The 23,868-nt window shown below is 37.6% G+C and overlaps 1 protein-coding gene across 2 annotated transcripts in view; it reads right to left on the reverse strand.

Annotated features, from left to right (window-relative positions):
- Positions 1 to 753: 753 nt before the first annotated feature.
- The window catches only part of BRWD1 (bromodomain and WD repeat domain containing 1), an 83,720-nt gene continuing 60,605 nt past the window's right edge, over positions 754 to 23,868 (reverse strand). For both annotated transcript variants that reach the window (XM_087721671.1, XM_087721670.1), the window contains exons 33-42: positions 22,260 to 22,332; positions 22,029 to 22,064; positions 21,735 to 21,881; positions 19,598 to 19,750; positions 16,499 to 16,671; positions 14,099 to 14,334; positions 10,919 to 11,086; positions 6,676 to 7,563; positions 4,739 to 5,599; positions 754 to 3,309 (exon numbers count right to left, since the gene is read on the reverse strand). In XM_087721671.1, coding sequence (XP_087577797.1) covers positions 2,285 to 3,309; positions 4,739 to 5,599; positions 6,676 to 7,563; positions 10,919 to 11,086; positions 14,099 to 14,334; positions 16,499 to 16,671; positions 19,598 to 19,750; positions 21,735 to 21,881; positions 22,029 to 22,064; positions 22,260 to 22,332 — 3,760 coding nt within the window. In that variant the 3' untranslated portion in view covers positions 754 to 2,284. The remainder of the gene's footprint in view (positions 3,310 to 4,738; positions 5,600 to 6,675; positions 7,564 to 10,918; positions 11,087 to 14,098; positions 14,335 to 16,498; positions 16,672 to 19,597; positions 19,751 to 21,734; positions 21,882 to 22,028; positions 22,065 to 22,259; positions 22,333 to 23,868) is intronic.

Here is a 23,868-nt window from a genome sequence, read left to right on the forward strand (position 1 = left end):
ATCTTTCCTTGTTAAAAATTGTTTGATTTTTCTTAATCTCAATTGGCCTGTCTCCCAAGGAAGGAAGAGTCTGCACCACATGCCTTCATGTTATACAGCCAGAGGATTGCATTATAAATTTTTGACTTTCTAATCAAGGGCACAGTAAAGATTGTGTAGGCCTTCCCTCTCATATCACCTGGGATTTAAGGTGGATACCAGGCAAACCCCCTCATCCTCCGCAAACACAGATGGTTGCAGCGTCAAGCTTCCGCCCCAACATACTTGCACACATAACCATCTGCCATTTTCCCTTCTCTTTCCCCAATTTTGTTCTTTCTACAAATTACACATTGGGGGTAGGGGGAAAAACAATGTAGAGCAACTAATTGTGTGGTATTTTTTGCGTATATTAAGCTGCAACTCAACGGAATTCCCATTGGAAACTCACTCTTTTAATCTAAGGCTTAAATAATTACCTTTTTCCAAGCAAGGGTTGTTGAGGTTTTTTGAGTATTACTTAGATAAAATATGGATAGTATTTTTTTAAAAAAACTTTTAAAATGTGAACATGAAAAGTAATTATTTCTTCCCTTTAACTGCCCATAGCAGTAATATATAAGGTGTGAAAAGAAATTATTGAACCAAACCTAGCATTCCACTAGTTACCATAACATGGATTTGTCTAATGTTTGCAAACAGTAGTTGAAACAAAAAAACTTCTACTCCTTTGCTTTTTCAAGGTAATTTGCAGCCATTACTACAATAATGATGTCATTTGAGAACATTCCATTTATTGTATGTCATTGGGAAAATTCATTATTCATTCTAATACTTTAAACGCTTTGAGTGAAACTATTTAATGTATTAGTTTTCTATAATATATATAGAACACAGACAGTTAAAATTCAAGATTATTCCAAAATTGCAAATAAAAGTGCATTTTATGGGCAGTGCACTTCAGAAAAATAACTGAACTTTGGGATTTCTTTTTATCATTTGTTACTTTAAAAACAAAATTACACTTTTAAGTTCGTAAATAAAATGTATTACATTCATCTTCACTTAAAATTCAGAAATGTGCAATTTTTCTCTGAAGCACATTTTAAACAACATACAAAAATAAAGAATTCTGAATATTAGAATTTGTAGACAACCATCTTATCGGGACAATTTTATTTTGAGAAATCAAAAAAGTGGAAGACAAAACCAACATTCAGGGTTTTGTTTCATAAAAATATCACATACATAACCCTGAATAAATAGTTCTCAAAATAAAATTTCAGGAGGCCTGAAGAGAAAAATAAAACTGAAAGTCATTAATAATACTTTTGAAAAGGAAGTCACTAACATCTCATTATGTATACGCTTACAAAGCAGCATGTACTTCCCATTTTTCATGTTACATGAAAAGTAATGATTTTATTATTTCAACAATGCCAACTTAAACACCACCAACATGAAGGTGCTTTATTTAGTTAAATCAAGCGGTGGAGTGGTTCAATTGCACTACCAATCTGAATTATAAATAATTAAATTTGAAGAACTTTAGTAAATATTAAACTTTACCAATAACACTTTAAATATAGTATTCTACAGAACAGAAGCTTTAATCGTTTTAAAGAAAAAGCACAAAACAACAAATTTTCACACAAAATAAAGACCTGTATCCTAATGAACTTAAATTTACAGCATGGGTGCCATATGTTAAAAGGAAATGACAACAAATTTTAATCCACATATTTATAAAATCAATAAGCATTTAATTATCTATTTGTTCAAGCTGTTTTTTTCTCAAATCAATAGCACTGCTCATTTTTACAAGTTGCTATAATATTTGGTAGCCATTTTTCACATTTTTGTTCTTTAAAATTAGTAACTATTAAGATTTGTTTACAATATATACTAGTTAATTCTATTCATTACTGATCAATTAAATATTAAACACTGTGGTAGTCAGATTCATCTGGTTCTTAACACACTAATATAGTATGACATAGGTAGTCTCAATCTGCAGCACCATGCTATTTAATCAAACAGCATTAAAGCTGTTATCTAATGTTTACCCCTCTTACCACTTACTACACTAACAAACAAAATATTATTAAAGACAACAGTTCTGCCTTCACAATGAGGCACATTTTGGCATATGTGCACAGATAGGCAAGTGCAAGTCATGTTATCAAAACAGAGCTTCCACATTTAACTTTTTCATAGAAAAATATAAATATATTCCCTGAATTAGAGGAAGAGAAGTTCCAACGTAAGTCTAGTATCACTAATAAAAGGAAAGTGGGCTAGATCTTCATGTTTCACAATCCTCTTCATCATCTGCATATCTTACCGTTCGCCTGCCCCTATTTCTAGTTTTGACTTTGGAGCGTCGATTTATTGGTTTGTATTTTGTGTAATGTAATTCGTCAGAATCATTCTCTTCATTCACTTTTGGCCGTTTCCTTCTCTGAGGTATTCTGGAAGATTCAGAAAAGCCATTTTTATTTGCTGGTGTGGCTTTCCTTTTCCTTTTAGTTGTTTTTACGCCTCCATTATTATTGATCGGTTTGGATTCTGTTTGAGTTTCCGAATCAGAAGAAAAATGGGAACTTCTATCAGGTTCAGATTTTGAGCTCTCTGGAATGCCTAGTTGTTTATTCTTTGACAAAGCACTTTGTTCCATGTTGTCTCTGTCTCCATTGTGCCTGGTGTTCCTCACATTTGTAAAATTATATTCCTTTTCCAGTTCAGAGTCTGCAGCAGAGTCACTTGTTACATTATCTTGACTTGAACTTTTTTGTTCCTCAGATGTAATGCTGCTGGAAGAGTCATCAAAATGTTTTACTGTGATTTTTTTATATTCAGATTTGATAGAAACTTGTCTTGAGCCATTGCTATGACTCCTCCTCTGTTTTAACACACTTTCTTCTTCAGCATCTAAACATCTTGTTTTTAGTATTTTATTAGATTGCCTAGGTGAATAAGAACAAGTTTGATTATTTCTCCCCTTTATCTTATGTCCTTTCAGTTCTGTTCCACTATCTGAGAGTGAAGGTAAATCATCCAGTACTTTTCTAGCTGCAACAGAGGCACTGCGGAGTGGACGTATTCTGTTCTTTTTTCTACAGTATCCAACTTCTGAGCCTGAGAATTCTTCCTTTGCATCACTAATAAGTTTTATTTTGCTTGCAGCTACAGCAGCACTTCGACGTGGAATTTTCTTTCCATTGAGGGCTTTAATAGTCATTGACATGTTATTCAACTCTGTACAACTTTTGTAAATATTTCTGTTCCTGAGTACTATTGGGCTTTGGTTCAATAGCTGAGAAGCTGATTCTGTAGAAGGAAGAATTTATAGATTAAATATTATTTCTAAAACAAGTTAAGACAAATGATACAATAGTTTAATCATAATTAATCCAAATTGTTATACCAGTGGTAGTCAACCTGGTCCCTACTGCCCACTTGTGGGCGTTCCAGCTTTCATGGTGGGCAGTAGGGGTTTTGTCCAATACTGAAGCACTTTGCTTTTTTTAATTTAATTGACTTCCCTACTTTATAAATCACCATTACTGTGGAACCGGTGGGCGGTTAGAAAATTTTATTACTAACAGAGATACAAAAGTGGGCAGTAGGTATAAAAAGGTTGACTACCCCTGTGTTATACACTTGGTTGTGTACTCTGCCTAACAAATTATCTTGGCTTTTCCCTTCACTGTGAAAACATGCTATATTATACTGAAAACTACAATGAAATTCTCAAATTCAACTACCATTTAGGTATTTTTGTTGCTAATCTTCTAAGTGATTTTTGGAACTGCAAGTACTCATCAGTAATGTAAATATAAGAAACATTTTCTTTAAATTTTCCTCAGCTTAGTTTGCAATTTTTTGGTCTTCCTATTTCATAGCTTTGTATATGAAAATCATATGTGCATTTTGTACTGTACAATCCTTAACTACTGTCTTTTAAATAAATATAGGCAGCCCCTGAATTACAAGCAATCACTTTGTAACTGTTTGAAATACAATGGCACTGAAAAAAGTGGCTTATGAGTGTTTTTCACACTTATGACTATTGTAGCATCCCCAAAATGTAGACACTTGACAACCAGCATATATTTATTACGGTTGCAGTGTCCCAGGGTCATGTGGTTACCTTTTGTGATCTTCTGATAAGCAAGGTCAATGGAAAAGACAGATTCACTTAATAATGGTTATGGTTATAGTAACATGGTTATGTTACTAACTTAACCTGATTATAAAATGGGGCAAAGCTCACTTAAACAACTGTCTTGCTTAGCAATGGAAATTTTGGGCTCAATTTGTAATCATAAGTCGAGGAATTCCTATAAGTCCACTGGAGTTGGGCAGCCAATAAATTTAAATAATTTTAACAAACACAAAAATTAAAAGCAGCACAAACCCCAACATACAAAACATATTGAAGGAAAAGTAAAAATTAAAAAAATATTAACTATCTATAGCAAAACAGATACATGTTAAACAATATTTAATAATTTCTAGATGAAAAAGGAGAATATTGTAAAATATCAAGAAATCTGCACCCAAAACACTTCATAATTTTCTAATTTGTAGATAAAATTGCATTTTCAAAAAAACAAATAAATTATATATCCCTTGAATGCAATCCTTAAGGAATATTATATTTATTTCATATAAAATATAATAAACATTATAATTTACATATAACAAACGTAACTTTTAATATTATCAATGAAAAGATCAGTATTATAAAAATTACCTTCCTTAATTCTTCCTTCCTCTGTTTTTTCTTTCTTTTTCTTGGGTTGTGTTTTGATAACACTGTAGTTGCTAGCATTGTTGCAAGATTTGATTTCCAAATCAGACTGGCAGCTGGAATCTACTCTGGTTTTAGATTTTGGAGTTTTTGAAGATTCTTTGCTATTTGGCAGAGAATCAGTTCCATTTCCTTTGTGCTGTATGTCAGATTCATTTTTTGATTTTCCTGAAGAATCTACAGTCTTCTGAAACTCTTTAATATTGTCATTATATTGGTTTAATTCTGAATCTCCCTCTAAGTCAGAAGTGACTATAGTATTATGTGTAAATATAGGATGTTTATCAGGATTTCTATCCTTTGACAGGTGGCTTTTCAGACTTTTCTCTAGAATGGGATTTATACTTCTATCATATGGAGTTCTAGGCTTGTGCATATGGGCTTTTTTAATATGCATTTTTTTTCTTTCAGCACTTTCAGAATATGAACTGTTTTCAGAGTCACTACCATCTATCTTGGCAGCTGTGGAAGACTGAATACACTTTCTTCTACAGTACTGTTTCCTTTTTGCTTCACCAGACTCTTGGCTTCCATCTGCTGAGCTATCTAATTGCTTTCTAGTTGCAGAAACAATACTGCGACAGTTCAGTTTTCTATTATTGTCACTGTAGGTTCTAGTAGTTTCTGAATTGGTGAAGTCTTCCTCATCATTCGCAAGACTTAATTTATTAACAGTAACAGTATCACTTCTAAGGGGCAATTTTCCATAGATGTATTCCGATTTACAAGCTCCTGTCTGACAATCACTTTGGAATGGTCTTTTTCTGGTAGATTTGCTGAGCCCATTTGCTTTGGCAACAGAATCTATAAAGGCACATAGAATAATTATATTAAAATACACAAATAAAAGCATTAAAAATTCATAAATAAACATATTTATTAGCAACTGTGAATAACCTAGTTGAAGATAATAAAGATAAGTAAATACCCTTGCAGTTAAGGCAAAATTTACTCATCATTATTATCAACCTCAGAAAGTTTCATGACCTGAATGCAAAAACTAACAAGATGTATGACATTTCAGTATGTCAAACCATTAAATAAGAGATTTGGTAGATAGTCAATCAAGGTTGAGATTTTGAGCACTGCAATTTGAAGAAATACTCAGTGCAGCATCAAAACATGACTGCCAATGAGTTTCATAGGAAGAAAAACTGTCAAAGCCTGAAAAAAGTAATGGATATATAAGGGAGATGGGAGTTTTGAGCCTACCTCTGCCAATTCTATTTCTTGCAGAATTGGTGTTCTAAGCTAGAACACCATTTCCAGCAATCTTTATTCTTAGACACACACAATCCCTTGTAACATATACATAATATGTACCTTGCCTATTGCTATTTAGCCCAATTTCTTATCTTTCCTTCTGTATTCCAGTAACTTGCTTCCACAGCTTAATCTCAACCCTGCGCTATACTGTATGACACCAACTTTCCCACATGTGATGCTCAATATGTATTTAAATTTTCCTGCTTCGAGCCTCCCTTCAAATTAGGCAATGGCAAAATCAGTGTAATTCATGTAGAGCAAGAAGTAATTGAGAAGATTGGGTTGGAAGCAAGATACTGGATCACAAAAGGGTCAATCTATTCCTTCTTTTTATGGGGCGAAGAAGTGAGGGATAAAGTCAGAAATAGGCTAACCCTAACCCTGCATCAGTAACTGTCTACTGCCTTTTTTAATGTACCTCTCAAACAATATATTACAAACATTTGTTTGATGTGACTAAGGCTGTATTCCTAAAATAAATTCAGGTGGATAAATTGCCCATAAATCAGTAGATCTAGAATACTTTGTTATGCTAAATGATACTAAAAGAAAAATATGCATGCATAACATTACACCCATTTATTCTAATGCATCATATATTTTAAATAAATCACCTTTCCTGATGCCTTTCCTTCCCTGACTTTTTCTTGAGTGGCTGCTGTCGGTTCCAGATTCTAAATTAGATGAGTCATTTTGGCCAAGTTTTGAAGTTTCAGAAAATATTCTGATCTTTGAAGAAGAAGGTGTCTCATCATCCCTTCCTGATTCCACTTCTGAATCACTCAATATTTTACCTTTCCTGAAGCGAAATGATGCCCTTGTAAAAGCGTGTCTTGGTAAAACTTTACATTCTTGCTCAGAATCTGTCTCAGAGCTGCTATTGGCATTAATTTCGTATGAAGATGACAGTTGATGAACTGTTTTCTGAACACTCTCATCATCTGATATATGGTGTTTAGAGTCATCTTCTGAACATTCTGGGATGTGTTTCATTTTGGGAGATACACGGCAAACAGTTCTCAAACGTTTTTTATAATCTTTAACAGAGTACCTCTTTGGTGTTTTTTTCATCCCACTCTCAGAATTTGAATTACCACTTTCAGATCCACTACTATGCCTTTTTTTAACAGCAAAATGTTCAGTTTTAGGAGCTTTTCTTCTGTCAGACTGATCTTCCAATTCTTTGTCACTTTCAGAATGCATGGAACTTTCTTCTTCAGAATCATTTAATAATAACTTTCTGGCTGCAGCAGAAGCATTGCGATGAGGTCGTTTTCTGTTTTTATTTCTGGTACCACCACTTTCTGAGCTGAAGAACTCTTCTTCCACATCACTCATCATTCTTAATTTATTAGCTGCCACAGTAGCACTTCTGCGTGGTATTTTCCTATACCTACAAAATCTATTGCTCAAAGTTTCATAATGTTCATTTGAAGTATCAGTTTTTCTTTCCCATATCCTTTTCCTTGTAGTCCTTTGGCTATCTGCATCCCCTTGTGAAGCTGGACATATAAATGAATAAATGAATACACACACAAAAACACATACAATAAACATTCTAAAAAATAATTTTGTCTATTTCTAAACTCTTAAATAGGCTAAGTGTTGAGGTTTGGCCTTTTTAAAGTAAATGTAGGTATGTGGTTTTTTTCATCTTTTATAAGCCATTTGGAGGAATATTTTCCATAGTTACATTTTACTGACTGACTACATGCGATAAAGATTTCAAATTTGCATTTAAATACATGAAGGGTGAATGGACTGAGAGAAAAAAGAAGATGAGAAAGTTGTCCTTAGAGGTAGTTGATAAAATCCCAAAAAGAGTTGAAAAACTTTAAAGACTTAAAGGGTAAAATGAATAAAATGCACAGATGTGGTAAAAGTAAGCATGGTTTGCAAAGCTAGAAAGAGATGTACAGTGAACAGCACTAATGTAAGCTAGGTCAGCAGTTGGTTTTACTATGAAATACCTTTCTGAATACCAGCAAGAAAGCTTAATCTCATTTCTAGCCAGAATGCTACCAGGCTTCTACCTGGAAAAAAGTCCCTTCCTCACTTCTAAATTCTGCCTTCCAGGAAGAAGTAGTAGCTTTCTCCTTGCCATATTTTCAGGGCTCAGGAAGGGAAGGGGGGGGGGCATATAAAAACAATTTTTGGCAACCATATACCAACTAATTCAGGGGTCGCCAACCTCCTGGGCCACAGCCTGTTTGGAACCAGGCTAAATGGTGGGCATGAGCGCTTGCACCTACTATTCACAAAGTATCACCACCACTATTGGTAGGCTAAAGAACAACAGACTGGAGTAAGAAATTATATGGAATGATGCTAAGGACTAGTCAAAGGAGGAAAGGGATAATTTTCACAGGTTGCCTTTTAAGTAATTTCCTGTCTTTAATTTCTTATGTGTACATACTCTTCTGTATTTTATATAGTAATGCCCTTACTTACAAAGGAATATGTATGCATGTTTATTAATAGACCTCTAATTACCGTATTTTTCAGAGTATAAGATGCACCAAGATTTTAAAGAGGCAAATTAAAAAAAAAGTTTTTGCACTCTGCAGAACTCCCCAAAATGGTCAGTTTTTCACGAAAATGGGCCCGTTTTTTGTCAAAAAAGGGCATGCATAGCCTTTAGGAGGCTTGTAGAGTGGTCCTCGGGGCTGGGGTAAAAAACAACCTGTTTTTCGCTCATTTCTGCCCTCCCAAACCCCCAGGGGCACTCTGGAAGCTAAAGGCTATGCACGACCATTTTTGCAAATGGGGCGGGGTTTCAGGAGACCAAAAATGCTGTATTCACTGTATAAGATGTACCCAGATTTTCAGCCTCTTTTGGGAGGGAAAAGGGTGCGTCTTACACTCCGAAAAATATGGTAGTTTTCTGATGCCAATTGAAAATAATAGTTATTAGCTAACTGTCTGAAGTCCAATTTATCACCAGGAATTTTCCTTTAGTAAGACATCTCTCACATTACTTGGGCATCCAATAATAGGTGGTGCTATTACATCACATGATGCCATTACATGGGCATCAAAATGCCTTTATGCCCACAAGTACAAGGTTGCATTAAGATGTACTTTCATGTAATTATCCCATTATATCCTAGATGGAACATTTGAGGGGGAAATGATACACAACAATATTACAGAAGGCTTTTGGAACAAGAATTATAGAATTCCATTATTTTTTCTTTTTTGCATTACTTAATGTAATCTCTTTACATTTTTGAAATTATCCCAGTAGACCACTCCAATTTGGGCTATTGTAATATGTTCTATCTAAGGCTGCACCTGAAAACCACCTGGAAGCTGCAACTGGTCTGGAATGAAGGAGTAGTAGTAGCATTAATATTAGTAATAGTGTTAAGTAGGTGGATCACATCATGAGCCACAGTGGCTTCCTATAATTACTAGCACCTTGAACTCTGGGTACTGCTAGTAATCACCTATTGTGGCACGACAAAACCGCGCTACGCAAAATAGAGATTAAATCGCGTCGCTAAAGCCGCGACGTCATCACCGCCGCGACAACAGCGCGGCGACAGAAGGGCGTTCTACATTCTTCGTTCTTTGCTTCCAAAGGTAGCCCTCCTCCTCCAGCTGACAGCAGCAGCAGCCCGCGGGAAGGGTCCAGCACAGCCGCGGGGGGCAGCAGGAAGCCTGCGGGGGGGCTGTGGGCCCCCCGACGCCGGTGGCGGAGGAGGACGCAGCAGCGGCGGCGGCTGAGGCTCTCCCAGGGCCGGCGAAGCGGGCTTGCCCAGCGGAGGCAGGCCGCCCTCTTCTTCCTCAACAACATCTCCTTGGACGGGCGGCGGCCGCTGCCGGGCAAACCCACTTCGCCGGCCCCGGGAGAGCCTCAGCCACCGCCGCCGCCCGCACTGCCTCTTCCTCCGGGGGAGGCGCCGGCGGCGGAGGCCGCCCATCCAAGGAGATGTTGTTGAGGAAGAAGAGGGCGGCCTGCCTCCGCCGGGCAAGCCCGCTTCGCCAGCCCCGGGAGAGCCTCAGCCGCCGCCGCCTCCTCCACCGCCGGCGGCCCCGCTCGGGCTTCCTGCTTCCCCCCCCGGCTGAGCTGGACCCTTCCCGCGGGCTGCTGCTGCTGGGCAGCCTGCTTTGCCCCGTGCCCGCTGCCGCTGTCAGCTGGAGGAGGAGGGCTACCTTTGGAGGCAAAGAACGAAGCATGTAGAACGCCCTTCTGTCGCCGCGCTGTTGTCGCGGCGGTAGGGTCGTTTTTTTCTTAGCGCTTCAGACGCCGTGGATTTGCCTCCGCGCTTATGTCGGCGCGGATAAGGGCATCACGGTTTTGTGGTGGAACCATCACCTATTAAGCCTTCATTGCGCCAGGCCAGGTTATTTGTGGGGCTGATTCTTTTCAATTCCTTATTTTCATCCCATGGGAATCTAAAATAGTAATTATGCTTCAGGTTTCTTATATGGAACGATGCCATCTGGTGGGAACGAAGAGGCATGGCTTCTCTGTTGCAACCACTTCCAATCCTGTCCCTGCTAACCATCAGAAATGTCCTGGAAACCTGGTTTTCCCCCCAGACATTGAGCTAAAGTATTAGATGAGCCCATCCAAATGGGAAAAAGACTTGAATGGAATATGTTGTGGTTGGCATTTATTTTGTTTTGGATGGTGATTGTTTTTTACTTTTAATAATTTCTAAGCTGCCAAGCTGCCACTTTTATGCGTTGGTAGTCATATAATTCAAATAAATACAATCTTGTAACAATGTTTTCATGTTGCGTTTATCATACTTTTTAATAAATTTGATTGTCATTAAGTTGCTCAGGACTTAAAGACATGACATACATTTTAATATATATATATATATATATATATATAATACATACCTATTTGTTTTTGCTGATATATTTTACTTCTAGTAATCCTGAATATACTTTGTTTTTCTCCAGAAGTTCCATTATGTAGCACTGGAGATGACAGAGTTGTAGAACTCTCTTTGCTCTCTTCTGAACTACTCAAAGATGAAGTAGTTGATGAATGTTCTAACTCACTTTCTGGAAGAGTTAAAAGATATAAAGCTAATCAGAATTTTAAATATTTCTCTCATGTATTTTAATATAATAAGAAGTTGCAGACAGTCTGCATTTTGTATAGCTAGATCTTAATGTATTATGTCAACAGAATAGCCATCAGTACTTTATTATGTGCGGTGTTTTGGGAGCTCACCAGAAAAGGTTTTTAAAAAATATAGAAGAAGAAGAAAGCAATGTCAAATCCTGCCACACAAAAATTCAATTGTTTAAGAATGATTCCTGCATAAATGAGCTTTATATAACCTTAAGGTAAACATCTCTCAAACTCCAATAATTAATGTTAACTATAGATTTAAAAGATTCTTAACTAGATCCCACTCCAAAGCCATTTTAGAAATCCTTGGAACTTATTTGCTTTTTAGTTACTTACATATGAAACACAGGGGTGATAAATTAGGATTCAAAATAGGAATATTGTAATGTAAAATATAGAACATGTATATCAACTTTAGAAGAATAAAAATATGTTGATAAAGCTGTAATATTTTAAAAATAAAATTATCAGTCTTAAAAACACCAAATATTAAACCCCAATAATGGTGACTGTTTCTCCTACATTTTAACAATTGGTAGATTTGAAGCAATTTGACTATTTGGAATATTGGTTTATTTTCCTGTAATTTAAATATAAGGGTTCTAAATAAATACAAAATATTAAATTTTATGGAAATATAATAATCACATTGGAAAATGAGAAACGCTTCCATGATTATTTGACATGTACCTGAGAGACCGCCTCCTGCCAATTACCTCCCATAGACCGATCAGATCGCACAGACTAGGCCTTCTCCAGATTCCATCTGCCAGCCAATGTCGGCTGGCAACTCCCTGGGGGAGAGCCTTCTCTGTTGCAGCTCCAGCCCTTTGGAACGACCTCCCCGTGGAGATCCGGACCCTTACTACTCTCCCGGCCTTCCGCAAAGCCACTAAGTCCTGACTGCTCCAGCAGGCCGGGGGGCTGGTGAAGTACCCAGCCCCACGCTAACTATGAATGTTGTGTATTTTAAATTGTTGTTTTGTCTATTTATCCCCTTCCCTTGTTTATTGTAAGCCGCCCAGAGTCCTTCGGGAGTGGGCGGTATACAAGACCAATAAACTACTACTACTACTACATGCAATTACTTTGCAAAAGATTAACACTGGCATATTCCAATCTTAGGAGGATAGACCAAGAGATCCTGGAGGTTTCAGCTTTACCTCTCTAAAGCCAGTGATAATTATTCACATACAGACACAAGAAGATATTATGACTTCTGAAGAAGTTATGGCATCCAGGTAATGAAAGGACTGTGGTGGGGTACATGTCCCTACAAATGAGAGATTGAAATATCATGCCCTTGCGTTCTGATTATTTGCTCCTCGTAAGGAATCTACAGAAACTGAGTTTCTTATGGTTTTGTGAGTTGAGTACCTTGGGAGCCAAATGATTATAATCATGCTCAAAATCATGTGCAGCCTTGATGGACACTTGACTTGCAAACCCCCCCCCCCCTTAGGATCTAATAAATTTACAACCTAACACAGATTTTCTGACCAGCAGAAAAAAAATGAAGAAATTCATTGAGTCAACTTCTTTTTGGAATTAAGAAGAAAAAAACCATTATCCTGAAGATTTTAAATTAAAAGAAAAAGTTTAACAGGTCTATATTTAAGATTTTTTAAAAACAGATAAAGGAACAATTATTTTAGAAGACTGTTTTTTTTTCTTTCACAAAAGTACTTTTGAAAATAGAGCTAACTAGAAAATCATGGGATTGTTGTTCATTATTAAGTTGCTAAGATATATTTTACAAAATAACATGTTTTGTTACAAATCTTTAAGCTTAGAAGTGAAGCACTTTTTAAAAATATCTGATGACATCCTGATCTATAAATTGTCCTCCCTTCTCCTATTTTTGATGCTTTTCTTGTGGTCGCCATTGTAATATTTATGGCCCAAAAGTGAAAATGTAATTACCAGAATGAAAGAAAAATTCAAGGTATTCAATGTTTTGATGGTTCTCCTCCTGTGGCCCCATGGCCGTGTTTTACAATGATTTTGTAGAATGTCAACATTTACCTACAGTCTTTGGCAAAAGTGTGCCCATAGTGAACCATTGGTTCACTTAACAACCATAGCACTTGCTTAGCTCTCTTTAAAAAAAAGGTCATAAAATCATGGGAGGAATGTTCTGAAGGATAGATATTCCCAAAGACTGATGGTCAAAACTGAATCTGAATTGACTTATGTTTGTTTAAAAACTGGACACTGTTACTACATTGACTGGTATTTCATGACCAGTATTTCAAAAATATAACTTAAAAGTAGAAAGAACTCTGAAAACAAGGGATGCTTTAAAGAATTTATAAGTAGAACATGGCAGTGCTGTCCCTCCTTGCAAAAACATTTGTAGGGACGTTTAACCCACCATAGTCCTTTCATGTCCTTGGATATCAAAGAGGTCACTTGGAGCCTCCTCCCCATGTTGTTGGGGGTCCTAAAGAGCCCAGGTGGCGCAGTGGTTAAATGCAGCACTGCAGGCTACTTCAGCTGACTGCAGTTCTGCAGTTCGGCTGTTCAAATCTCACCGGCTCAGGGTTGACTCAGCCTTCCATCCTTCCGAGGTGGGTAAAATGAGGACCCGGATTGTTGTTGGGGGCAATATGCTGACTCTGTAAACTGCTTAGAGAGGGCTGAAAGCCCTATGAAGCGGTATATAAGTCTAACTGCTATTGCTATTGCTAAGTGCTCTCCTGACCTTGGTTGTTTTCTTGCAGATGTTTCATTACCAAATTAAATAATAGTCATCACCTTAAAAAACTGTAAATTCATAAAGTATTTTTTCTCAATATCATTTTTTAAAGAAAAAAACTCCTTTGAAAGAATCCCACCAATTCTTTACTCTCATCATAAAGCCAAGCAGAAAAGAAAGCAATATTAAAATAAACTGGGGAGGGGTTTTTTAAACCAAGTTCTAATTCAGTTTCATTTACCTGTTGATAATGTACTACTGTGTGCTACTGCTGTGTTTCTGGTCCTTGTATTTGATCCAAAATACGATGCAGAGGTAGAGTCAGAAGACATTCCAGCAATACTACGAGTACAACTGGTAGTATACACCTTATGGCTTGTGACACAGGATTTTTTGCCTGATGTATTTTGATTAGAAGAGTTTTCTGCCTCAGACTGAATTTCTGTTTGAGATTTACACTGCTTCTGTTTTGCGTTTCTTAACATACAGAATGAAAACAAAATGTATTTGATTAATGTAATTTATTTTCTAAATGCCTTGGTAATTAATTATGCTGTACTGGTTAAGACTTTGGGCTAAGATTGGGGGTACCCAGGCATTATTTATTTATTTCTCACTTTTATAATTTTTATAAATAATTCAAAGTTGCAAACATACCTTATACTCCTTCTCCTCCTATTTTTCCCCACAGCAACCCTGTTAGGTGAGTTGGGTTGGGAGAGAGTGACTGGCTCAAAGTCAGTCTGGTTTTCATGAATAAGATGGGACAAAAATTCATAATCTCCTGGATTCAAGTCTGGTGCCTTAACTACTACCATGTTTTCCCCAAAATAAGATGGGGTCTTATTTATTTTTTCACCCACAAAATATGACTTGGGCCTTATTATCAGGGGAGGGCTTATTGTTTTGGGGTTGCTGGGTGGCTGCTCCCTTGTGAGCGGGCTCCCAATGAGCCGGGCACAGCTTCAGGGGCGAAGCAGTCATGAGGTGACCACCCTCATGAGCAGCCGCCCAACAACCCCCGTCTCCAGCCGGGCAGTGTGCCATTCACTGACCTAGGGGGTATCCCTAAGGCGCCAAACCACATGGCGCTCTGGCCACCCTCCAGTTCCCGTGGCTTGGCACATTAGGGATACCTCCTAGGTCAGTGCATGGAGCTCTGCTCGGCTGGAGAAGGGGGTTGTGCGAGCACCTGTTCATTCCCCAGCAAGCATGCCTCCCAGCCTCACCATGCCCTGGCCCAACTCTCCCTGCAGGGCCGAGGCACTGCCACTGCTGCACTCCAAGCATAACTTCTTCTCCAGCTTCCAAACTCCAAAACTGAGTCTTCCAACGGTGGCCGCTCTAGGAGTGTGCTCTATGGTTGTGGGCTGGCTGCTGGACAGAGTCTTCTGCCAGCCAGCCCACAACCATAGAGCACATTCCTAGAGCGGCCGCTGCTGGAAGACTCAGCAACTGAGTTTTGGAGTTTGGAAGCCAGAAAAGAAGTTATGCTTGGAGCGCGGCAGCGGTGCCTTGGCCCTGCAGGGAGAGCTGGGCCAGGGCATGGTGAGGCTGGGAGGCATGCTTGCTGAGGGCAGAACAGGCGCTCGTGCAACCCTTGTAATAAATAAAATAAAACACTCAATGAAAGATATAATTACTTTATTACCGTATTTTTCGGAGTATAAGATGCACCAGTCTAAGACACACCAAGGTTTGAAGAGGCAAATTTTAAAAAAGTAGGTAGGTAGATATAGGAATAGAGTGGGAGAAATACAGTAGGTAGGTAGGGAGAGAGAGAGTAGGTAGGTAGGTAGAGGGAGAGAGAGAGACAGAGAGAAATACAGTAGGTTGATAGGGAGAGAGAGAGTAGGTAGGTAGATAGAGGGAGGGAGAGAGAGAGAGAGAGAGAGAAATACAGTAGGTAGGTAGGTAGAAAGAGAGTAGGCAGGTAGATGTTTCCAGGTGTATTTATCCATGTGCTGGAAAAGGCAATTGCTGACAACCTGCAGCACCTAAGACTTGTTTCTGCTGACACAGCACTTGGTCAATGTAATTCTCATCAATTACTCTAACTAAAGAGCTTTCCGAAAGGGGGGGGGGAGTTTTTGCACTCTGCAAATCTCCCCAATGGCCCGTTTTTTTCAAAAACGGACCCACGTTTTTCAAATAAAAGGCATGAATAGCCTTGAGGGGGGGGGGCGTGCAGAGTGCTCCTGGAGGCTGGGGGGGGGGGCGACAAAAAACAGCCCATTTTTTTGCTCCTTTCTGCCCTCCCTAGTCCCCAGGAGCTCTTTGAAAGCCTCCATAAGGCTATACACGGCCATTTTGGTGAAGGGGGTGGGGCTTCAGGAGGCAAAAACAGTATTCGATGTATAAGACGCACCCAGATTTTCAGCTTCTTTTTGAGGAAAAAAGGTGCATCTTATACTCTGAAAAATATGGTAGATATTAAAAAATATTAAAATCATATTAAAATGATGCAATATAACATAATATTCTTAAAAGTATTCACTGTTTGTAGTTTAAAATTTAAACTTTAGAGTTTAAAGACTAACAAACAGAAAAGGGAAATTAGTTATTAATTAAGGAATTTGTTTGAGGTGAATTACAGTTTAGCACCAATGATTCTAAAAGATTAATAGATTTAAAAAATTACCTCAGTATTTTGGCAGAGCGTTGTACAGATTTATTCAGACTTTGCAACTTTCTGCTGGATCTCTCACTTCTCCATATTCTTTCATTGTGCTTTTGCCCAGTTCTAAAGTCAGAGATAATTCTGCTAATTTTTTCCTCAAACAGTGCAGATAATCTCAGTGTCATACTATATATCTAGATTAAGAAATGCAGACTGAATTAATAACTATGAAGGATATGGAACTCACAAATTAATAATTTTATTTTTAAAAGTATAAACTAACAAATATACAACTTATTACACTATTCCTTTTCAGTTAAACAGTAGTAAACCAAACAAAAGGAGCAATAAAACAGTAAACCGTATAAGAAAAATGATGAAATTGATTATTTTCACTTCTCTTCACCTAATTTGACAACAATTTATTTCCATCATAACTGCTTGGTTTATTTCTATCACATTAATTAAACCAGTCCCTGTTCTCTTTGACTCAATTCATACTAAAATATGAAGTATTTTCTCTTCCTCAATTTTTCTGCAGCGATAATTATCTTTTAAACTTCTTTTCTTCATTCATAATCTTTTTCACTTTTACTTTCCACCAAGCATCCATTTTATATCCTATATTAGCATAACTTCAGAGACTTCTGTAGAATGTAATACAATTTTTTTACTCTGTTACAAGCCATTTCACACATCCTCTTTCCTTATCCCCACTTGCTATTCATTCTGTTGAAATAGTAATTTATTTTCTAATACCTTTTATATAACAATACAATACAATAGCAGAGTTGGAAGGGACCATGGAGGTCTTCTAGTTCAACCCCCTGCCTAGGCAGGAAACCCTATACTGTTTCAGACAAATGGCTATCCAACATCTTCTTAAAGACTTCAAGTGTTGAGGCATTCACAACTTCTGGAGGCAAACTGTTCCATTCATTAATTGTTCTAACTGTCAGGAAATTTCTCCTCAGTTCTAAGATGCTTCTCTCCTTGATTAGTTTCCACTCATTGTTTCTTGTTCTACACTCAAGTGCCCTGGAGAATAGTTTTGACTCCCCCTTCTTTGCGGCAACCCTGAGATATTGGAACACTGCTATCATGTATCCCCTAGTCCTTCTTTTCATTAAACTAGACATACCAGTTCCTGCAACCGTTCTTCATATATTTTAGTCTCCAGTCCCCTAATCCTCTTTGTTGCTCTTCTCTGCACTCTTTCTAGAGTCTCCACATTTTTTCAACATCGTGGTGACCAAAACTGAATGCAGTATTCCAAGTGTGGCCTTACTAAGGCATTATAAAGTGGTATTAACACTTCACGTGATCTTGATTCTATCCCTCTGTTTATGCAGCCTAGAACTGTGTTGGCTTTTTTGGCAGCTGCTGCACACTGCTGGCTCATGTTTAAATAGTTGTCCACTAGGATTCCAAGATCCCTCTCACAGTTACTACTATTGAGCAAGGCACCACCTTGAGTTGTAAGCCGCCCTGAGTCCCCCCAGGGAAAAGGGCGGCCTATAAATAAACTTTCAAATTCAAATTCAAAATTCACCTATACTGTACCTGTGCATTTCATTTTTCTTGCCTAAATGTACAACCTTACTCTTTTCACAATTGAATTTCATTTTATTAGATAGTGCCCAATGTTCAAGTTTGTCAAGATCCTTTTGTATCTTAAGCCTATCTTCTGGAGTATTGGCTATTCCTGCCAGCTTGGTGTCATCTGTAAATTTGATGAGTTCCCCATTTATTCCCTCATCCAAATCATTGATGAAGATGTTGAAGAGTACTGGGCCTAAAACAGAGCCTTGGGGTACTCCACTGCATACCTCCCTCCATGTAGATGCAGTTCTATTGAGGACTACACGTTGAGTGCGGTTGGTCAGCCAGTTACAAATCCATCTGGTGGTGATGCTGTCTAACCCACATTCTGCTACTTTATAGGATTTGCACTTTCTCTTCCTGCGGTTATTCAATTATGGTTGTATGCAAATTTACCTAAAAGTATGACCTATTCAATCACAGGACATTCTTTAGAGGAAATATGTATATAGTATCACTGGTTACCATACTGAGCACAATACCATGTATACTCACATATAGGTCCATGCATGAAGAATAATATTTTTAAACCAATCATCAGATTTTTATCCATATTACCATTATCAATGTTCTATTTGTAAAAAGCTGGCCGTCAAAAATTACTGTATGTTTTATTATTCAGAAGTGTCTTATCTTCTGGTAATACATTTTTATTGTATTTTGGTTAAAAAATATATCAAAGATTGGCTTAACCACAGATGACTTTATCCGCAACTATATATGGGATATATGGATACTTTAAAAAGTAGTACTGTATAGTCTCACAGATAAACTGAACCCAATTTTAGGTCTGTATTTTGGCACTCAGCGATAGCAATAGCAGTTAGACTTATATACCGCTTCATAGGGCTTTCAGCCCTCTCTAAGCGGTTTACAGAGTCAGCATATCGCCCCCACAGTCTGGGTCCTCATTTCACCCACCTCGGAAGGATGGAAGGCTGAGTCAACCTTGAGCCGGTGAGATTAGAACCGCTGAACTGCAGATAACAGTCAGCTGAAGTGGCCTGCAGTACTGCACCCTAACCACTGCGCCACCTCGGCTCCTCACATAAAATTCTCCATTTATCTGCAAACATAGTGCTTCTTTGGTAAACTAATCTTGTATTTAGGCATTATATTTCTCATTTTGGCTATAATGAACATCTGCAACAATTTAGCCATAACAAATTGATGTTGCCTAAGAAAAGTGAACATACTGGAATCGAATAGTAGTTGAAAATATTATCCAAGACATCTTAATTAAAACACATTTAGTCACATAGTTAAAAGAAGCTGCTTACACATTCAGAGCCTGTATTAAGGAATGTATAAAGTATTGTACTTATTCTCCTTTAAACTAAATATGTTTTAAAGTAAAATTATTTACCAATTGTTCCTTAAGTTCTCATAACAAGAGTTTTGATTGATTTCACACTTTCAATGATCTTCCAACAACTTTCATTTCCTATCCATCTAACCTTTGCCTAACTGCTAATAATACTTACTTGGTTATTGCAGTGAATAGTATAGAAACGTTACCTTAGACTTTTTGTTTGGGGTATATGCTTTAGCATTGCTAAATATTAGTCTGATATCTTTGCACAGTTCCATTGGAGTATCATAGTTTTCAGCTTCTAGTGTTTCCTTTATTGTGGCTAAGTCCATTGGTGTGTCTATAATTTCTCTGTAGTCCTAAATAAAGATAACCAAATGGCTCCATTATTAAAAGGCTGGGGTGGAGTTTCTCGTATACAGGTGAAAGCCTGTAGATAGATAGACAAGACAGACACAGAGAGGAAGTGTGCAGACTAAGTAACTTTAATACACTTTTTTAAAGGATTTAAAAACAAGCACAGCTAAGTATCATAGGACTATGCAGCTTGGAATGAAATCTAAGATGGGAATCGTGGGAAATTAGTATGTCTACTGTCTCAAATAGCGTTTGAAGAACTGTATTATAATATATAAAATATATATTAACAATCATTGTTTATTAAATTCTAAAATCCTAGTGGAATTGGCTAATCCAGTATAATTTGTTTTTCTAATAATTTTACCATTCCTTTGCAAGGCTATTTAACAAGTCTCATGCTAATGAAACACATTTCCTTAGTCCAAAAAATATCAAAATTGAAGTTCTCTTCTTAACTGTGATGATAAAAAGGGGACAAAAACTACAGCAGTTTCTTTCTGAAGACTGAAGAAGCAGAATAGAAAGTGAGAAAAAGAAAAAAAGACAAAGCTAGGGAAAGCATCTTTGATATATTTGCAAAAATTTGCAAGCATCTTAATTTCAGATTATTTAGAATGTTGTTCATTAAAATAGCATTAGTACAGTACTAATATAACTGTCAACCCTGAAGCTGACCTGACCAGAGCCATACTGGAGCTTCAGTGTTGCCATACACTGGAGCTAAGGGAAAGGGAGGGGGGATTATAGATAAAAGGGATTGTGTAGCCAATAAAATACTTTCTCTTGAGAACGAAGGACATTCTCACACCTGCACCATGGAAGGAAGAGTGAGGTCACCAGACAACATCTTGATTGGACCATATGACTAATTGTTCGGGGTTGTGGGAAAACTTTGTCTTTTAATTAGGTGAAAACCGTGGGAACCTTCAGAGTCGCTTTTTACCAGATTTGTGTCAATATGATATATCCAATAAAGCTATTCTTTGAGGAATTCATCTGCCTCGGAGTTTTGTTTAGTATGGGTCTATTACTTGGAATCCTGACATTAAACCGACTCTCCTAAAACTCAAGCTCCAACAGGAGCCGCTATCTGGGGTCCTGAGCCCCAGCTGCTTACCCAATCTACCCAGGCAGCAGGAAGACTCAGGGAAGATAACAATAATGTAATATATGGACTGTTTCATATCTAATAGGCCTATAAGTGCATTTAACTTATGAAGGGGTAGCTGATAACTGTACTCAGATTCTTCAACTACCTTCCAACAAGGCTTCTCCAATGGTCTTCCGCCAAAGTGTTTAAAAGTTTTCCTTCTCCAGAACAGTTTGGGCAGATTCATGCTTCAGACATTACATAATCTTCAACTTACTGGATATGGTAAATTAAATTATTTTCAGCAAGTTTTACCCTGATGCTGATAATATTTGTTTTATTAGGATTGTACTCTGTGACTCAGAATCAAATATGGATGTAAATGCTTAGTGTGTCCATCTCCATTTCCATAACAAGCTTTGAAGTTCACAACATGGAAAAGGTTGTATTGCATGGTAAAAATGTGTTCTTTTTGTTTAAAGTACCCTTTCTGTGCTTAGGAAATACTAGATTCAAGGTTTAGCAGCTCTATATAAAATATAGAGTAACTTGTCATCAAAACAACTGTAACCTCATTTGTTTTTGGGGCAGTGGCAAGATCATGAGAGATTCAGAAGATATGTATTGTTTTATGTCTGTGTTATGAACCATATTCAAAAGAGAAAAGGAGACTGCACATGATCATGGAATTGTAGGCATTCTGTTTGCTTAGGAAACAAAATACTGTATTTCCCTTAGGTGTACAATGATTGAACAAGGGTGCCTTCAGACTTATCCACCAGAGATTTCTAACTGAAGCAGACATTTTTCTTGTTTTGAATAAGAAAGTACACCGGATAAGAGAATGTTTTAAAATGTGGCATGTTTGATGTTACTGTAGAATAATTACTTACAGGGTACCGCTCCAGATCAACAGGCTGTCTAAAGGGTTCTGAATCCTCACACTGGAAAATTAGATTAACAAGTTCCATACATTGTTTCCTCCATCTGTTTTCATCATAACGTGATTTTGTAATATTTTTTCCTTTCAACAATTGTCTCTTTTTAAAAAAAAAGTAAAATACCCATAAATATTTGATGACTTTTAAAAATGCAATTACATCAAATGAATTGCATTCAGCTACTTAAAAATACAAAATTCCTACTCATTCATATAGAAAAAAGTTATATATATAAAATTAACTTACTTTCCTAGAAGATGTCCTTAGTTTATAATCATCATCCTAGGAAGTGAACCAGATATATTAATCATACATTTATTTTGAATTAAGGTAGAAAACACCATTTTGCTTAATATGTTTACTGGGTTGAATCCAAATTAATATTACAAATGAGGAAGACTAAAGCTTAACAACATAGCAATGAAAGAGAAATATCAACAATTAACTGCAAAATATATACAAAGCTAGCTTTATTACCGATTCAGTAGCAGCTATGCTGTCTTCATTTGTTGCAGTACACAACTCAAAAAAGTTAGTACAATTTGGATTCCTGAAAAATAAAAGTGCATTTTAGACACAAAAGTATGACTCTTTAACTTTATCAGTGCAAGTTTGAAATCAATTTTTCTGAATACTAACATTGCAGATGGTTTTTAGAAATAAATAGAAATCCATAAAATGTTTCAAAGTGCAACAAAAACATACAGGTGGGTCTTGACTTATAACCACAACCAGGACTGGAATCTCAATCACTAACAACCACAATCCTGGCTGCTGTTGTGAAGTGAAAATTACAGGTCATAGTTGAGATCCAGTAAGGAGTGCAAAAGTGCCTCAAGGGAATTGGGGGCAGGGGGAACTGGAATAGACCATGTGCAAGTTAGGGAATGCTGCAATATGGAAGCCTCAGCCACCCCAGATTGGCCCAGTAGTATTGCCACATCACAGAAGGTTCGGCTGCCCAGATAGCTCTACAGTGCTTACAACTAAAGGGGCACTCCAAATTCTTCCACTAGTTTATCTCCCCAACCAATCAGTTTTTTAGCTAACCTGCACAGCAGCACTCAGTGGTGGCAATGTTGGAATGGAAATAGAAGCCCAGGGCCTCTAGCAGTATCAGGTCCCCACTTCAGCTCTAGTACCACCATTACCACTCAGAAATATTGCCTCAAGCCCCAGACCATTGGACTTGCTTGCCTCACACCATTCTCCAAACTAATGTCATGTTTCTTTTATGAGCCAACCTCCTGTTCTTTCTGCAAGATGGCCTAGTATTCTCAGAAACCTCTGGCTCTTCCCCAGGTCTTGTGAGAATAGGACAATGGTTTTTAGAACAGCAGAAGCCCTGTTCTCATCATGCTTCAATGCCTCATTCCCCAAATCATGTTTGCTATTCTGCAAGCCAGTGAAGGATTGAGAGAATGAGATGCTGGCCTGCAACAGAGACGCTGGCATGCATAAATAATGGGGATATGCAGCTTGGAGAATGATGGTATCATGTGGGCAGAAACATATGGAGAAGTACAGTAAATAGTATTATATTAAGCTAGATTTAACTGGATTTTACAATAATACAATAGCAGAGTTGGAAGGGACCTTTGAGGTCTTCTAGTCCAGCTCCCTGCCTAGGCAGGAAACCCTATACCATTTCAGACAAATGGCTATCCAACATCTTCTTAAAGACTTCCAGTGTTGGGGCATTCACAACTTCTGGAGGCAAGCTGTTCCATTAATTGTTCTAACTGTCAGGAAGTTTCTCCTCAGTCTTAAGTTGCTTCTCTCCTTGATTAGTTTTCACCCATTGCTTCTGGTTCTACACTCAGGTGCCCTGGAAAATAGTTTGACTCCCTCTTCTTTGTGGCAAACCCTGAGATATTGGAACACTGCTATCATGTCTCCTCTAGTCCTTCTTTGCATTAAACTAGACATACCCAGTTCCTGCAACCGTTCTTCATGTTTTAGTCTCCAGTCCCCTAATCCTCTTTGTTGCTCTTCTCTGTACTCTTTCTAGAGTCTCCACATCTTTTCTACATCATGGTGACCAAAACTGAACGCAGTATTCCAAGTGTGGCCTTACCAAGGCATT

Source organism: Thamnophis sirtalis, unplaced genomic scaffold (assembly GCF_051295495.1).
Source record: "Thamnophis sirtalis isolate CommonGarterSnake01/CBP01778 unplaced genomic scaffold, rThaSir2_p1.2 scaffold_8, whole genome shotgun sequence".
NCBI lineage: Eukaryota > Metazoa > Chordata > Lepidosauria > Squamata > Natricidae > Thamnophis > Thamnophis sirtalis.